The 18092-nt window shown below is 40.8% G+C and overlaps 1 protein-coding gene across 1 annotated transcript in view; it reads right to left on the bottom strand.

Moving 5' to 3' along the window:
* Positions 1-18092, bottom strand: part of KATNAL2 (katanin catalytic subunit A1 like 2) — a 127984-nt gene that overhangs the window by 57405 nt on the left and 52487 nt on the right. Inside the window, exons 3-4 of the mRNA XM_043976232.1 lie at positions 6114-6280; positions 4267-4303 (exon numbers count right to left, since the gene is read on the bottom strand). Of these exons, the coding sequence (XP_043832167.1) occupies positions 4267-4303; positions 6114-6280 (204 nt within the window). The remainder of the gene's footprint in view (positions 1-4266; positions 4304-6113; positions 6281-18092) is intronic.

Genomic DNA, 18092 nt, shown 5'->3' on the forward strand with positions numbered 1-18092 from the left:
CATTTTCCCCTCACATGGATCGCACTTAATTGTATTTTTGACATTTTTATGGGAATTAAAAAGTCATAGTCTATGTCTTTGTATTTGATACTACAGACCCAACGAGATAGTCCATGTTAATAATACTAATAATAAAGCATTCTCATCTTGTGGAAATTCAACAGACTAAGGGTCCAGAGACCTGTGTTCTCTTGCCAGGCCCACCAAGAACTCTCTGATCCCTGCTGAACAGATAGTGGCAACTTTTCCCTGCCTCCCTTTTATCTCATAGAAAATAATAACACAATTTGCATTCTCCATCCCTCTCTGCCTTTGTGAGGATATACTTGCTCTCTCCCCAAATGGAACATAAGCTCCTTGATGGTAAAGTGTGTTTCACAAGTTGTTGTATCCTCCTCACCTTACCTAGGGCGGTACCTGGTAAGTGCTTAATAAATGCTATCGATAATATGAAATATCTGTGGAAGTCCTAGGAGAAGTAAAGACACTTTTTGGGGGGGGCAGGGCAATTGGGGTTAAGTGACTAAGTGACTTGCCCAGGGTCATACAGCTAGTAAGTGTTAAGTGTCTGAGGTCACATTTGAACTCAGGTCCTCCTGAATCCAGGGCTGGCGCTCTATCCACTGCGCCACCTAGCTGCCCCAGTAAAGACATTTTAAAGAATGTAAGGACTTCCTCCTTTACTCCCAACTGCAGGCCTTTTCTTTAATGGCTGTCCTTAATGCCTGCAATGCTCTTCTCTCTCCCTCACAATCACTGGCTACTTCCCTGGCTTTCTCTAAAACTCAACTCAAATGTCACCTGCAGCAGGAGGCCTGGCCTGGCCTGCTCTCCCCCTCTCCATCCCCCTTCTCCCACTGCCTTCCTTCTGGGGTTACCTTCCTACTATTCTGTATACATTTCATGTATATGTAGTTCTAGGCATGAGAAGACCCTGTTAGAACGGGAGCTCTTGGAGAGCAGGGATCAGGTTTTTGGTCTTTCTACATGTCCCCAGTGCTTAGCAATAAATGCTTGCTGACTGACTATAGTTGGTATAAAAATAAGTTTCCCTTACAGTATTGTCTTTATCTCAAGATCTCTAGGAAATTGACAGGAGATGGGGATTTTTATATCCATTTGAAAAATGAAGAAACTGAAGAATAAGAAGATAGATGAAGTAGCTGCTTGGAGATCATCAGAGAAGTTAGAGAAGGAACTGGAAGCCAGGCCTCTAGTTTCCCACACTTATTCTCCCTATTATTTTAGCTAAGCACAAGGAATTTGGGGCTTTTAGAAAGGTTTATTTTTTAAAGCAATTTTGAGGTAAGGAATATATACATATATGCATATATACGTATGTATTCTTAAACATCCCTTGAATTTATTCTTTGTTCTTCCTTTCTGAACTAGTTCAGTTGTTTTTTAGTTGTCCAACTCTTTGTGACCCCATTTGGGGTTTTCTTGGCAAAGATACTGGAGTGGTTTGCCATTTCCTTCTCCAGGTCATTTTACAAACAGGGTTAAGTGACTTTGCCAGGGTCACACAGCTACTAAGTGTCTGACACCAGATTTGAACCCAGGAAGATGAGTCTTCCTGACTCCAGGCCCAGCACTCTATCCATTGAGACACCTAGAACATATATATACCTACATGCATACATATATACATATACAAAATATACATGTATATATACATATTCATATACATATACTCTTCTAGAGTTCTGAGGGTAGGCCAAGTTTGATCTTTAGCTAGAACATACACACGCTTCTTTAGAATTCTAGAAAAGATATAAAGTCCAGAATACATATACATATATATAGGGAGAGTATAAAATTCTAGAATATATACATGTGTGTGTATTAGCCCAAGTTTGTTCTTAAGCTACACACGTACATATATTCTTCTAGAATATATATATATATATATATGTATATACAGATATATACACACACATTCTAGCTAGCATTCAGACTAGCTCAGAAAGGAAGAACAAGAATAAATTCAAGGGATGTTTAAGAATTAATTAATTTCTTAAACAATTAATTGTTTAAGAAAAGTTTCCTGTCTTGATGACAGCCCTTTATAAATGAATGCTTACTGGGCTTTCTTCCCTGATGTGAAATACAAAAAGCATTATCATGCATGAGTACTAATTTACTAATGACAGAAATAAAGGCACAGACTCTTAAATAATTCTCTTTAGCAATAGAAGTTTAATGGGAACATAATTCATTAATTTCCTATCTGTTCTCAGCTTTAATAACTGTTCATCCAGATCACTGAATAGCAGTCAAAAGACCTGGGTTTGAGTGCCAGAGCTGCCACTTATCAGATGTGACTTCGATGAAGTCTCTTTCCCTTTCCAAACCTCAATTTCTTCATCTGTTAAATGGAATTATTTAAATGGGGTACTTGCACTTCAGAGGGTTGTTGTGAAGATCAAATGAAATCACACATAAAAAGCACTTCATAAACACAAAATACTCTGATAAAGATAGACTCTGAGTTGGTGTTTCTGGCCTTTATCTCACATACACATGTATATGATCTCATAAATATACATCTCACATCTGGTCTTTATCATATATCTATATATCTCTACACACACATACATCATTTATCTATATATCTCTACACATACACACACACAAAATCCCAAGCTATCCAATCATCCACCAGACTTTTGTTACTACAAAGAAACAATGAATCCTAAAAACATTCATCACACAATTACAGAACTTCTTGCCTGGGTAAGAAATGCTGAGAAAGTTTTGAGCATGAATCTGGGTTGTAAATAATCAGAATTCACATGTGTTCCAAAGCCCTGCTTTTTAAAATGCCCCCTCGCTGTTTCTTCTCACAAGTAGTTACCATTTATTACTATATTCTGCCTAGTTTTATGGAAACTATAAATAAAAGAATAACACTTTTGTCAAAACAATAAAACTGTTTCTAAAGAATGGCACAAAACTACACTAGCCTTAGGCAGCGTATTAACATGAAGCATTCCAATGGCACTTCCTATCACACACATACTCCTCTCTGATCATTTTTATTAGCTACTCCGAACAAGCCTGTGAGGCGGGCGTACCATACTCTGGTTAGTCTCCTTTTAGAGGTAACAGATGTTGGGGTAGGTAACCTATACAAGGTTAGGATATTTACCCCTTAAACTTTTAACAAGTTGTTTATCTAAATAAGCTATGCCAACCACTTCACTGACAAAATCACTAGGACACTCTATAGAATGTTTTCATTCATGGTTTACAAAACTGTGTGACCTTTGCAGGTATTCAAACTTTTTCTTCCACTGAAGTTTAAACCTTTTAATAGCAAAAGGAAGATTCAAACTTCCCTAACTAAAGAAGCTATTATCTGGTATACTCAGATCTATAAAAAGCCACACTATCTCTTTAGAGAAGTGGCTCCATCAACTCTTTTTTTTTTTTTACCCTCATCTTGGCCATGGCACGGGGGAAGGCAGAGGAGAAACCCAAGTCTACTGAAGAAAACTGGAATGGGAGGGATGAGTGAAGGGGAAAAGACAACATGGGAAGGATGAAGCTGGTGTAGGACAGACATAGTTTTAAAAAAAAAAAAAAGCAAATTTATAATAATAAAGAGAAAGAGAGAAGTAGAAGTCATCAAGGAATTCACCTAAGGTGCCACAAACCCAGAGGGGAGTTCTGCTGTGGGAAGGGATGGTCCAGGTTAAGGACATAAAATGGAGAAAGGGAAGGGAGAAGTCAAAAGGAATGCAAGGAATGTGGACAGATCCACCGTAGTCACAGTGTATGCACTGGAGTAATGAAAGCTGGGACTTTAGGGAAAGCCTGGCTTGCTGTGACATCCCAGTGGTCATATACTGGTGGTCCCTTTCTGGCAAGTACTGCTATAGAGTGCTTGGAGAAAATACTGCAATACTTTGGTATTTGGTATTTGGTATAGTAGTTTGCTACTATGAAGTCAGACAAAGCTTCGAGGCTTAATGGCGTTTTGTAGATGTTATTGAACAATGATCCTTAGTGGCGTCCCCTTGTAGTCAAGCTGATTCCTGATGCTATAGCTGGACGGGATTGGGTTCTGGGGAGGAGTCTTACAGTCTGTCAAGCCAATGTACTGCTGCATATAGTCAATGACCATTCATAGATGGGTCACTGGACTCTCAATCCAGAAGCACCTCCCACAGGATGAATAGGAATGAATGTTTTACCCTAATCATAATGTCCCAGGACAGCTGCAATGAGATATTCAGAAATAGTCAATTCCATTCACTTTACCTTCTGGACTTTCCACTTCGTGGTATCTTATTTTCTTCTGCAGGAAAGTAAATGTTGAAAGAAAAAAAAAAGTTTGATCAATTTCCAAACAAAGGAAAGAGTAATCCAGACATCTGCCCCTTCTTTTAAGATATCTGTGCCCGTGACTATTAGCCTACAGAAATCCAGACTCATGCTATAGCTTGGCCAATGATATGTGAAAATAAATTACTGCCTGCTATGAGGGAAGCTGGGCCCTGTAGCCTCCTGTGTGAGAGGCACCAAGGCCATTGGACATAAGGTACCTTGGGATAATGAGGACCCTGGAGCAGCTTTAGAGCTGTCGTTTTGTGAAGTTGTTCTTTGATCTCTTCTCACTGCAATGTGAGTGACACTGAATGAAGACGTGAACCTTGTCAGATATTTCATGACATTTATAATGCTGGGCAGTTTTACCCCCAAAGAAGCAAAAACAATGATGTTAGAAATCACTGGAGAATAACGTGGATGGGTCCCAGAACTAATGACCAAAACCCCACATCTTATGTTACACTTCCCCAATGATGTAGTGATTAGGATTTATCATGGTTTTGAAATTTTATTTCTGGACAGAAAAGAAACATTTTGATTCTGTACTAGGGGGATAATTGAATTAGATACCTCTAGGGGTCGTTCTAACTCCAAGATTCTAAGATTCTAGGCTACTTGGGCTCAGCTGTTCTGAGCTCATAATCCTGGTTTTCTGGTCCCTGAATTAAATGTTCAAGTCTGTGGCTTAACAAGTCCCTTGTAAAGAGGACAATGATCTTCCTTGATTTATAATTACTTCCTTCACTTATGGGCTTTTAAGAGTCAATCTATTACTACAAAACACAGGGTCTTGACTTTAGATACTACCTCCACCAGCCTCTATTTACTGCTAACCTATACTGGACCTATGTATTATATTGATTATTATTTGAATTGATAGCTTTCGAGAGCATTTCATTATCTATACATGAGCTATTAGCTTCACTAATGTCCATTTCCCTGTGACTTTCAAGGCAGCTAATAGGTTTTCCTAGCTAGCTGGAAAGATCTTGTCATAGAAGCCCTTTCTAAAACATGTCTTTCTATCTTTAATAGAAAGAAAGAACAATAGCTCACATTTATGGAGCATATTAACATTTACAAAGAGTTTTCTTTGTGGCATCCTGATGAAGAGGATAGTGGAGTGTGATTATCTCTATTTTATAAGCCAAAAAATAATGGAGATTAACAAGTGAAGTGACTTTCCTTGGGTCACCCCAACTATTGTCAGAGACATGAACAGAATCTGGATGTCCTGACTTTGAGTCCAGGGCTCTCTCTCCACACCACATGGCCATGCAGGAAAGGTACTGTTGGTCGAACTTATGATAAACTGGGATTCTATTCTTTCAACTCTAAAATGATTCAAAGCCAAGGTGCCTAGCAGAGGCACGCAACAAAGTCCAGACTGTTACACTTAATTTGTACCATATTTTAGTGTTTGAACCAAGGAGGAAGACCATGGTCTTTCTAATATGTTCTCTCTCTCTCTTTTTTTTTTTTTTGGTTGGGCAGTGAGGATTAAGTGACTTGCCCAAAGTCACACATCTAGTAAGTGTCAAGTGTCTGAGGTCAGATTTGAACTCGGGTCCTCCTGAATCCAGGGCCAGTGCTTTATCCACGACGCCACCTAGCTGCCCCCTCTGATATGTGATCTTAATGTTGGATTAGGAGCATCATCTTTATTGGGGAGTAAGATACAAGCAAAAACACCAAAAGAGTTGAGTCTTATTTCATACACACACACACACACACACACACACACACACACACACACACACACACACATTGCCACATACCAGTTTCAACTGCCTTTCTGACAATTTTAGGGTATTTCTGGAATTTTACAAAATAATAGCTCTCGTATTCCATCAAAATAGTTTCAAGATCAACATTGTCACAAACTTCAAAACGCCGTAAGCCTTGTTTGGTTTCTTGTTCCAAAGCGTTGGCAGCATCAATATATCTAGCAATTTCAAAAGAAGCAGATCAGTCATTAGCAACAACCCACAGGAAAAATAATGAGAGAAACAGTGATCTCAGGCTCAATGAGAAGCACAATACAAAAGAACAAGCCCCTGCTGAATAGAGCAGAAACGAACCTGGGGTCAAGAGGGTATGACTGAAAAAGAATGACACTGTCTTTTAAATAGGCTAGAATTTATGCATTCCTATGTGTGCTGTCTCCTTAAGAACAGTCACCTTGAGAGACTGTATAGTTAACACTTACATAGTTCTTACTATATGCCAGGCACTGCCCCAAGCACTTTTAATTATTATCTCATTTGATCTCTATGACAGCCCTGTGAGTTAAGTTCAATTATCATCCACATATTACAGATGAGAAAAATGATGCAAGTAGAGGTTAAGTGACTTGCCCAGGGTCACACAGCTAGTAAGTATCTAAGGTTAAATTTGAACTTGCATCTTTCTGAATCTAAGCAGCCTATAATCTATCCATTGCACCACCTAGCTACCTATAATCAACAATGCTGCTATTTCTTGCAACATTTCTCAAATAATAAATTGAGAAATTTGGCAATTATTTTTCAAGTTTATCTATGAGCTACATGAGAAAAAACTAGTCATTTTACAGAAATTGTCACTGACCAAAAAACGATATCATATCTCAAACCTATGTTTTATGTTGGTTTTTTGAACTGATAGCTTTCAAAAGCATTTCATTATCTGTATATGAGCTATAAGCTTCACCAACATCTAGTTCTCTATGATTTTAACGGAGCTATAGGCTTTCCAATCTAACTAGAGAGATGTCAGTCACTGAACAATTTTTTTTATTAAGCCTATATGCAGCTAGGTGGCATAGTGGATAGAGTGCCAGGCCTAAAGTTAGGAAGATTCATCTCCCTGAGTTCAAATCCGATCTCACTTATTAGTTGTATGACTCTGGGCAAGTTCCTTAATCCTGTTTGCCTCAGTTTCTTCATCTGTTAAATAAGCTGGAGAAGGAAATGGCAAACCACTTCAGTATATTTGCTAAGAAACCCCAAAAGCAGTCACAAAGAGTGGAGAATGACTGAAACAGGTGAACAACAATAAATACCTACTATGGGGGCAGCTAGGTGGCACAGTGGATAGAGCACCGGCCCTGGATTCAGGAGGACCTGAGTTCAAATCTGGCCTCAGACACTTAATAATTACTAGCTGTGTGACCCTCAGCAAGTCACTTAACCCCAATTGCCTCACCAAGAAAAACAAAAAAAACAAAACAAAAAACAAACAAAAAAACCCAATAACTACTAGGTACCAAGCATGGTGCTGAAGATACAAAAAGAAGCAAAAGACAGTCCCTGCTCTCAAGAAGCTCACAATCTAATAGGAGAGATGAGTAAAAAAATATGTACAAACAAGATATAAATAGGAAATAATTAACAGAGGGAAGGCAATGGAATTATGAGAGTTTGAGAAAAGCTTCTTGAAGATGGAATTTTAGACGGGACTTAAAAGAAGGCAGAGAAGACAGTAATGAAAGATGGATGGGAGAGCATTTCAGGCATGGGAGGGGGACAGCCAGAGAAAATGCCTGGAGAAAAGCGATGGAGGATCTTGTTTGTGGAACAGTAAGAAGGCTACTATCACTGGACTGAAGAGTACATGGTGGTGGGTAAGGTGTAAGAAACCTGGAAAAGAAGGGTGGGACTAGGTTATAAAGGATTTTGAACACCAGAGGATTTTGTATTTGATCCTGGAGGCAATAGGAAACCAATGAAGTGTGAGTAGGGTGTGTGGGTGTGGGGGGGTGTGTGTGTGTGTGTGTGTGTGTGTGTGTGCTTTAAGAAAAGCACTTTAGGGGCAGCTAGGTGGTGACGCAGTGGATAGAGCACCGGCCCTGGAGTCAGGAGTACCTGAGTTCAAATCCGGCCTCAGACACTTAACACTTACTAGCTGTGTGACCCTGGGAAGTCACTTAATCCCAATTGCCTCACTAAAAAAAAAAAAAAAAAAAAAAAGCACTTTAGGGGCAGCTAGGTGGTGCAGTGGATAGAGCACTGGCCCTGGATTCAGGAGGACCTGAGTTCAAATCCAGCCTCAGACACTTGACACTTACTAGCTGTGTGACCCTGCGCAAGTCACTCAACACCCACTGCCTCACCAAAAAAAAAGAAAAGCACTTCGGTGGCCAAATGGAGGATGGCCTGGAGTTGGAGAGAGACTCGAGGCAGTCAAACCCTCTGCCAGTGATGAGGGCCTGCATCTGAGTGGTGGCAGGGTCAGCGAGAAGGGGTCCAATACAAAAGATACTATGAAGGTAAAATGACAGAATTTGGCAAAAATTAAGGGGGGGGGCAGAAGTGAGAGAAAGTGAGGATTCAGAGATAATTCCTAGGTTGTGAACCCGAGGGACTAGGAGGGTAGTGGTACCTTCAACTATAATAGAGAAATCTGAAATGGGAAGAGGCTTGGGGAGGGGGGTGGGGCAGGGAGAATAACAAGTTCCTTTTGGACATGTTGACTTTTTTTTTTTTTAACAGGGCAATGGGGTTAAGTGACTTGCCCAGGGTCACACAGCTAGTAGACATGTTGACTTTTAAGTTTTCCATGGAACACCCAGTTTGAGATGTCCAGTAAACAACTGATGATTCAAGCTTGAAGGATAGGAAAGAAGTTAAGGCTGAATCAGTAAAAGTGAGAATCATTAGCATGGAGATGATATTTCAATCCATGAGAGCTGATGAGATTGCCAAATGAAATAGTACAGAGAAAGAAATGAAGAGGGTTCAGCATCAAGCCTTGGGGGATATTTGCCGTTAGTGGGCATGACCTGGATGAAAATACAGCATATGTTTGGTAATTTCCTAAATTGATACTGGTCATTATCACCATCTTAACAAATGGAGAAACTGAGGCACAGAGTTTTGTTATTTTTCTTGAGGTTACACGAAAGACATAAGTAAGTCTGATTAAGGACACTGATTTGTTGGATTCCAGCTCAACATATAAATCAACTCAAAAGAAATTCCTTCAAAGGAGGAAGCTGAGTATAGTACAAAGAACACTGAACTAGGACGCTTGCTAGCTGTGTGACAGGCAACCTCATTTAACCTTTCTGGGCCTCAGTTTCCTCATCTGTAAAAGTGAGAAGTTACAGACTGTATGATTTTTTTTTTGTAGGCAATGGGGGTTAAGTGACTTGCCCAGGGTCACACAGCTAGTAAGTGTCAAGTGCCTGAGGCCGGATTTGAACTCAGGTACTCCTGAATTCAGGGCCGGTGCTTTAACCACTGCGCCATCTAGCTGCCCCCAGACTGTATGATTTTTAAGGTCCCTTCTAGCTCTAACTTTTCTGTAACTTTTGAACTCAATCATTGAAAATGTTTTTCCCTAGCACTGTTCTAGTTCTTGAATTCCTGCCTCCCTGACTTTTTGTCAAAGGAAGAGAATGTAGTATCATAAATTTTCACCCTTCAAAGACCCAGCCCAAGCCCTACTTCCTCCATGAAGCCTTCTCTGATTAGTTTTGTCCACAATGACCATTCACTTTTCTTAATTCCTATAGCTCTTAATCTGTAACAAAATAATTTAGGTTACAAATCCTCTCCCACTTTCTTTTTCTTATTTACTCATCCTGACTACCCATAAAGCCTATATTTTGGTTTTCCCATCTATGATCTTGCTTATTTGTCAGTTTCCATCAGGAATCTGGGGGGAAAAAAAACAGTCCCCAGTAACGCAGCATTTTGTCATACTAATGATGTAAGGGTATCCTCTAGTGGTATAAAAAGGTAACTGCAGGGGGTGGGGAGGATTTTTGTTTGTTTTTAGAGCACCAGACCTCAGACCTCACTGTTGCCAAAAAGTAGGAACTGCTATTTTTGTCTTTCTCTGTATCCCCATTGCTTGGCACAGTGACTGAAACAGTCTACTTGCTTTATTAATACTTGTCAACCACCCACCTGCCTGTGTATACATACTTCTACTGCTTTTTCTGGCTGTTTCTGAAAACAGTTTACGAGCATGGTCCAGATCTTTGATTTATTTTGTGTCCGTCAGAGTACGATCAGTTCTGTGCATGCAATAGGGGCTGAACAGACAAGTACCTATTTGTACATCGGCTGGACCTTAGCTAACCCTAAGGGCAAACACAAATACTAAAATTAGCCCAGAAAGTGATTTCATCTTCTCTTTAGCCAGGATGAGCCACTAGATTCACCTTAGAACCTAGACTCCAGAGCACAGCTATGCTGGTGAAGAACTGAGGTTGGTGGTAGGGAAAGAAAGGTGCCCTTTCCTCAGTGTCACAAGGTGTCTAACTCTAATTTCATATAACTAAACTAAATCAATAACATTTTCCTTTTAAAAAGCATTTTGTAAACCTTAAAGCACTATATAGGGGCAGCTAGGTGGAACAGTGGATAGAGCACCCGCCCTGGAGTCAGGAGGACCTGAGTTCAAATCTGGCCTCAGACACGACACTAGCTGTGTGACTCTGGGCAAGTCACTTAACCCCAACTGCCTCACCAAAAAAAATAAATAAAAAAAATAAAATAAAAAGCACTTTGTAAACCTTCAAGCACTTTATAAACAAGAGCTATCACTAATATCACTATTCCGATAGAGTATTCCTGAAAGGTGGCTAGGATTTCAGTACAGAAGAAAATAAAAGGTCCCACCTAAAACCTACTTTCTCTCTTAAGCCTTCCCTGCTATGCCAAACCACAGTCCTCTCTATCTTCTCTAAACCAAAGCTTCTTAAACTGTGGGTCAAGAGTCCATATGGGGTGGTATAACTGAATGTGAGAGTTGTGAAAAATTTTGCAACAGTAAAAGGTGATGTATACCTATTTTATATACCTTTATACCAAGAGTCATATATAAATTTCTCAGGCAAAAGGGTTGCAAGCGGAAAAAGTTTAAGAAGCCCTGCTCCAAACTCCCACAGCAATATAATGGTATCTTTTATCACTCTTTTGACATCTATCTCATAAACTACTTGTTATCCTTATTTAAATTTTCACCTATACTAGTTACATAATAATAACAACAATAATAGCATTAATCTAGTGTTTTAAGGTTTGCAAAGTGCTTACCAAGTCATACCATCTGATATAAAAATGTTTGACTCTCCAACAAGATTGTGGCTTCCCTCAGGGAAAAGATCATTTAATTCAACAAACATTTACTAGGTCTATTAGTTTGAGTCATAGTGTGAGGTTTTTTTAAAACAGACAAAAAAACCCAAACAAACAGCCCACGACTTTAAGAAGCAACCATGTTGATGGGATGCTGTTATTCTTCTTTCATTTTTGAAGAGGACCAATGACAGATGTCATGACTCATGCATGAATTGGATTTAAGTGAGGCAGAGTTACATAAAGTCATCAGCCTCGGGGGCAGCTAGGTGACACAGTGGATAAAGCACTGGCCCTGGATTCAGGAAGACCTGAGTTCAAATCCGGGCTCAGACACTTGACAGTTACTAGCTGTGTGACCCTGGGTAAGTCACTTAACCCTCATTGCCCCCCCCAAAAAAACACAAACAAAACAAAAAAATAATAAAGTCATCAGCCTCACTCTCTCTCCCAGAGCCATCAAAATCCAGTGGCAAGACAAGTCGGAACAAGTGGCAATGGCCTGGGATGCAGTAAATGACTTGGTGTCTTCAATGTCTAACCCAGCTGTAAATGGTTCATATCACCTGATTCCGTCACCTATATGGCTGTTGGAACATAATGTTCTCATCTACCCATTCTGCCAGGGGAGGGAGAAGGGGGATCAGAAAAGGCTTCACACAGTGACAGCAACTGGGCCAGTGAAGCTAAGAATTCCGAGACAGAGTGAGCTCCTGAACTCATGACACGATCGCTCCAAAAAACATCCAAATAACGCCATAGGAAAATGCCCGGAGCAGCAAAACTCACAAAAGAATGTGCTGAAATCATCTTCTAACCAAGAACAGCTTGGAAGGTCAGAAGGAGGGAGCTGCTGTTCTGATACAGGAGTCGAGCCCAACCCCACAGTCACCCTGACACAGATCCAGTCCCAGGAAGGCCTCACCCCAGGAGGAGACCCCCAGAGCCTCTGAATCAGCTGAAGCACCAGTGTCATCTGGAACTAAGCTCACAGTCTGGTGAGTGGGCTGAGCCCTGGGCAGGGGGGAGACTACAGGGGTCTCTGCTGGTGCTGAGGCAGAACTTGGGTTTTACACCCCTGCTGAGAACCAAGAGGTAGGCTCCAGTAGCAGTGGCCCAGGTGGGGGAGGGGCACAGGCTCATCAGAGCTAACAACCACAACACACAAAGCTGGTTGATTAGCAAGTTGGTCTGGGGTCATCTAAGGACCAGAGAACAGGCCAGGCGAGTGAAGAACCTTATTCTCCTTAAATCATACCACCTGGGACTTCTGAAGCTTGGGATACTGCAGCCTGGAAACAGTGCCCCACTTTAAGGAGCTAAAAGTCTAGTAAAAGAAAGGCAAGATGAGCAGACAGAGAAAGGTGAGGACCATAGAAAGTTTCTTCAGTAACAAGGAAGACCAAGGGGCACCCTCACAGGAAGATGTCAACATCAGGGCCCCTATATCTAAAGCTTCCAAGAAAAATATGAATTGGTCTCAGGCCATAGAGGTGCTCAAAAAGGACTTTGAAGATAAAGTTAGAGAGGTAGAGGAAAAAATGGAAAGAGAAATGAGGGTGATGCAGGAAAGACATGAGAAAAAAGTCAACAGCTTGAAAAGTCAAATTGGCCAAATGGAAAAGGAGGTACAAAAGCTCTCTGATGAAAATAATTGCCTAAGAACTAGGATTGAACAAATGGAAGCCAGTGACTTTATGAGAAACCAAGACACAATAAAGCAAATCCAAATGAATAAAAAAATAGAGGGCAATGTGAAAAATCTTCTGGGAAAAACTGCTGACCTGGAAAATAGGTCCAGGAGAGATAATTTGAAAATTATTGGTCTACCTGAAAACCATGATCAAGGAAAGAGCTTAGACACCATCTTCCAAGATATTCTCAGGGAAAATTGCCCTGAAATTCTAGAAGAAGAAGCTAAAATAGAAATTGAAAGAATCCACTGATCACCTCCAGAAAGAGATCCCAAAAAGAAAACTCCTAGGAACATTATAGCCAAATTCCAGAGCTCTCAGGTCAAGGAGAAAATATTGCAAGCTGCCAAAAAGAAAGAATTCAAGTACTGTGGAGCCCCAGTCAGGATAGCACAAGATCTAGCAGCTTCTACATTAAAGGACCGGAGGGCATGGAATATGATATTCCAAAGGGCAAAGGAAATGGGATTACAACCAAGAATCACCTACCCAGCAAAACTCAGCATTATCTTTCAGCAGAAAAATTGGGACTTTAATGAAAAAGAAGACTTTGAGATATTTGTGATGAAAAGACCTGAACTGAATGGCAAATTTGACTTTCAAATACAAGACCCTAGAGAACCATAAAAAAAATGGAGCTGGGGGACATACCTGGGGTCGTACAGTGGGCAACTGTCTTGTGTCTGAGGCCGGGTTTTGGCTGGGACCCCCCTGGGTCCGGGGGTGATGATTTATCCACTGTGTCACTTAGCTAGATGATATTTTTTTTTAATTAATAAAGTATTTTATTTTTTTTCCCGTTACATATGAAGATAGTTCTCAACTTTGTTTATACAAGCTTTCCAATTTCAGATTTTTCTCCCTCCCTCCCCTAGACAGCAGGTAATCTGACATAGGTTATAGATAGATAGATAGATAGATAGATAGATAGATAGATAGATAGATAGATAGATATACACACACATAATAACATTAAACATATTTCTGCATTAGTCATGTTATAAGTGAAAAATCAGAGCAATGACGAAAAACCTCAAAATAGAAAAACATCAGCACCAAAACCAAAAGAAATAGTATGGTTCATTCAGCATCTATACTCCACAGTTCTTTTTTTTTTTTTCCTGGATTTGGAGATCCTCTTCTATCATGAGTTCCCTGGAACTCTTCTGTACCATTGCATTGGTGAGAAGAATATAGTCCATCACAGTAGATCAACACTCAATGTTGATGATACTGTGTACAGTGTTCTTCTGGTTCTGCTCATCTCACTCAAGATGATAACATCTTTAGGGTTAAATTGAGGGGTGAAGGGAACTCACTGGGGGAGGAGGAAGGGCAGAAGTGAAATCCTACATGAAAGTAATAGGAAAAGGCTTATGGAGTAGGGGAAGAGATGGGAGAAGAGCAGGGCAGTAAATGAATTTTACACTCATCAGAAAAGGCTCAAAGATCTTAAACTCATCAGAGCTGCCTCAAGGAGGGACTAACAGACACACCCAACTGGGTGGAGTAATCTATTTAATCTGGGCAGTAAATGAGCCTAACACTCATCAAAATTGGCTCAAAGACCTCAATCCCATTAGAATTGGCTCAAGGAGGGAATAATGTACACACTCAGTTGGGTGGAGTAATCTCTCAAACCCTTCAGGAAAATAGGAGGGGAAGGGGATAAAGAGAGAGGGGCAAAAGAAGGAAGGGCAGAGTGGGGGAGGGGGCAGACAGAAGCAAATCCCTTTTGAAGAGTGATAGGATGAAAGAAGATGGATAATAGAATAAATATCATGGGGAAGGGAATAGGATGGAAGGGAAACAGTTAACAATAGTAATCATGAAAAAGAGAAAAGGGGGTAAAATTGTACAAAAAATATTTATAGCAACTCTTGGTGGAGGCTAAGAATTGAGAATCAAGGGAATGTCCATCAATTGAGGAATGATGGAAAAAGCTGTGTTATATGATTGTAGTGGAATGGTCTTGTGCTACAGGAAATGACAAACAGGATGATCCCAGAAAAACCTTGAAAGACTAATGAACATCGATGTATAGTGAAGTGAGCAGAGCTGAGAGGACATTGTGCATAGTGACAGCAGTATTATTCAATGAGCAATTGTGAATGACTTAACTACTCTCAGCAGTGCAATGATCCAAGACAATCCCAAGGAACTAATGAGGAAGCTTACTATGCACCCCTATAGAAAGAACTGATAAAAAAGAACACTTGTGGATTGTACATATATAACCTGATTTCGATCTTGTGGAGGGGGGAGGAAAGGGAGTGAGGGAGGGAGAAAAATTTGGAACTCTAAATCTTATGAAAATGAATGTTGAAAACTACCCTTACATGTAAATAGAAAATAAAATAAATGTTTGTTGCTAAACAAAAAAAAAAGAATTCCAAGACAGAGGTAAGAAGACAATGCATTCCAGGCATGGGAGACTCAGTTGTACACAGAGGTGGGAGAGGGAATGTCAAGTTTGGTTGGTTCGTGGTTATTGTCCTTGGAACTCGAAGAGGACCAAAGTGATATCACTATGTCAGTGTGTCCAACTATGGCTGATCAGATCAGTACGCGCTTAGAAGGCTCTACCACAGGCTGGCCACAAGTAGTTCATATGAACATTTGGAGTGAAGGTGTCTCTAAATGTGTGCATCTCACTTTTTTTTTTGAGCTACTGCAATTCTGCTTTGTTCATAGAGCACAATGCCTTCTCTGATGCAGGCAGACCATGCTGGACAGGCCTGTGTCAGTGTCTCCCATGTCAAGTTTAGAAAATAGTTGGTTGTCCAGTGTGAATACAGAGTACATGAAATAAAGCTAGAAAGGGAAATGGGAGCCTGATTGTGGAGGGCCTGAAATGCTTGGCTAAGGATTTGTATTTTATCCTAGAGGGACTAGGGAAAACCCTGAAATTCTGATCACGGATTTTGATATGGAGAGACCAATATCTCTGGAAGATGATTTGGGCAATTGAATGGAAGATGGACTGGGGAGGTGGGAGACTGGATATAGGGAGAACCACTGGGAGCCTTTTGTTCTTTACTTTGAAGATGGCAGGGTGAGTGAAGGGAAATACTTAGATGAGTTAAGTGTAATGGATGCAGAATTAGACGTAACTGGCAATTGTCTGGATATGAGAGGCAAGGGAGAGGGAAGAATCTAGCATGGCACCATGGCTCTGAACCTGGGTGAATGGGAGTACTACCCTGGAAATGAAGGAGGAACAAATTTAGGGGCAAAGATGATGAATTCTATTTTGGATGCATGAAATTTGAGATGATGCTGAGGACATCTGGTTGGAAAGATCCAGGAAACCGTGATGTGAAAATAGAATTCAGAAGACATTAGTGCTGGATGTGTATACATGTGTATGTGTATGTGTATGACTAGCCCCAATTGCCTCACCAAAACAAAACAAAACAAAACAAAAGAGCTGTAAAAAAATCACTAAACTTCTGTTTATCCTTGATTTTTTTTTTTTTTTGGTGAGGTAATTGGGGTTAAGTAACTTGCCCAGGATCACACAGCTAATAAGTGTTAAGTGTCTGAGGCCAGATTTGAACTCAGGTCCTCCTGACTCCAGGGCCGGTGCTCTATCCACTGCGCCACCTAGCTGCCCCAATCACTAAACTTCTAACTGGGTTCACTATAAATTTATTTTACACAATCTTAACTGAGTCCTCACTGAAGCAAGGTAATCTTTTAGACCTCCCTAATTGATTTACTCTCCCCCTCACCACAGAAGCTATTCAAAAACCTCTTTATCCTTCCTCAAACTACCCCTTCTCTCCTTTCCCCACCTCTTCCTCTCAGCCTGGAACCTTCGAAAAAAATAAAGCTGAGGTCATTAGCCAAGAGTTTCTTCTTCTTTCCTCCTCATTTTGCATAATTCAGATGCCTTCCCCCACTATTTCTTCCTTCATCTTCCCCCCCCCCCACGGGAAGAGGTGGCACTTCTTGTCAAGGCAAACCCCTCTCCATCCATGCTTGATCTTATCTCATCCCCTCTTCTTCAGCAGACTGCCCCCTCAGTCATCCCCATTCTCTAGCTAATCTTCAATCTCTTCCTATCTGTTAGCTTACCTTACTGCACACAAACACACCCATGTCCTCTCCATCCCTGCTATCTATCATCCTTGGCCCTTCTTGGCTAAACTGCTTGAGAAAGCAGTGTACAAGGGGCGGCTAGGTGGCACAGTGGATAGAGCACCGGCCCTGGAGTCAGGAGGACCTGAGTTCAAATTTGGCCTCAGACACTTGACACTTACTAGCTCTGTGACCTTGGGCAAGTCACTTAACCCCAATTGCCTCACCAAAAAAAAAAAAAGTAAATGGGAGAAAGCAGTGTACACTAGAAGCTTCCAGTGCCTCTCCTCTTACTCTCTCCCAATCCCTCTGCAATGTGGTTCCTGATCTTATTATTCAACTGAAACTATTCTCTCCAAACTCATTAGTGATTTCTTAATTGCCATATCCAACAGTCTTTTCTTAATTCTCAGCCTTATTGATCTTTCCACTGCTTCTGACATTGTCAATCATCCTCTTCTCCTGGAAATTCTCTCCTTCCTAGATTTTTGTGACACTGCTCTCTCCTGTCCTGTTTGACTGTTCCTCTCAGTGTCCTTTGCTGGATCTCCAGGCCATGCTTGCTAACCAAGGGTGTCTTCCATCATGCCATCCTGGTCCCTCTTCTACCTCTACACCAGGGGTCCGTGAACTTATTTTTGAAGCGTTTTGAGTGCTGTATTTCAATACAATTGGTTTCCTTTGTAATCCTACGTGTTTAATTATATGAATTGAAAAATGTTATTTTCTGAGAAGGGGTCCATAGGGTTCACCAGACTGCCAAAGGGATCCATGAGACAATAAAGAATATACGCTGGGGGTAGCTAGGTGGTGCAGTGGATAAAGCACTGGCCCTGGATTCAGGAGGACCTGAGTTCAAATCTGGACTCAGACACTTGACACTTACTAGCTGTGTGACCCTGAGAAAGTC

The sequence above is a fragment of the Dromiciops gliroides genome, chromosome 1 (assembly GCF_019393635.1).
Source record: "Dromiciops gliroides isolate mDroGli1 chromosome 1, mDroGli1.pri, whole genome shotgun sequence".
NCBI classification, from domain to species: domain Eukaryota; kingdom Metazoa; phylum Chordata; class Mammalia; order Microbiotheria; family Microbiotheriidae; genus Dromiciops; species Dromiciops gliroides.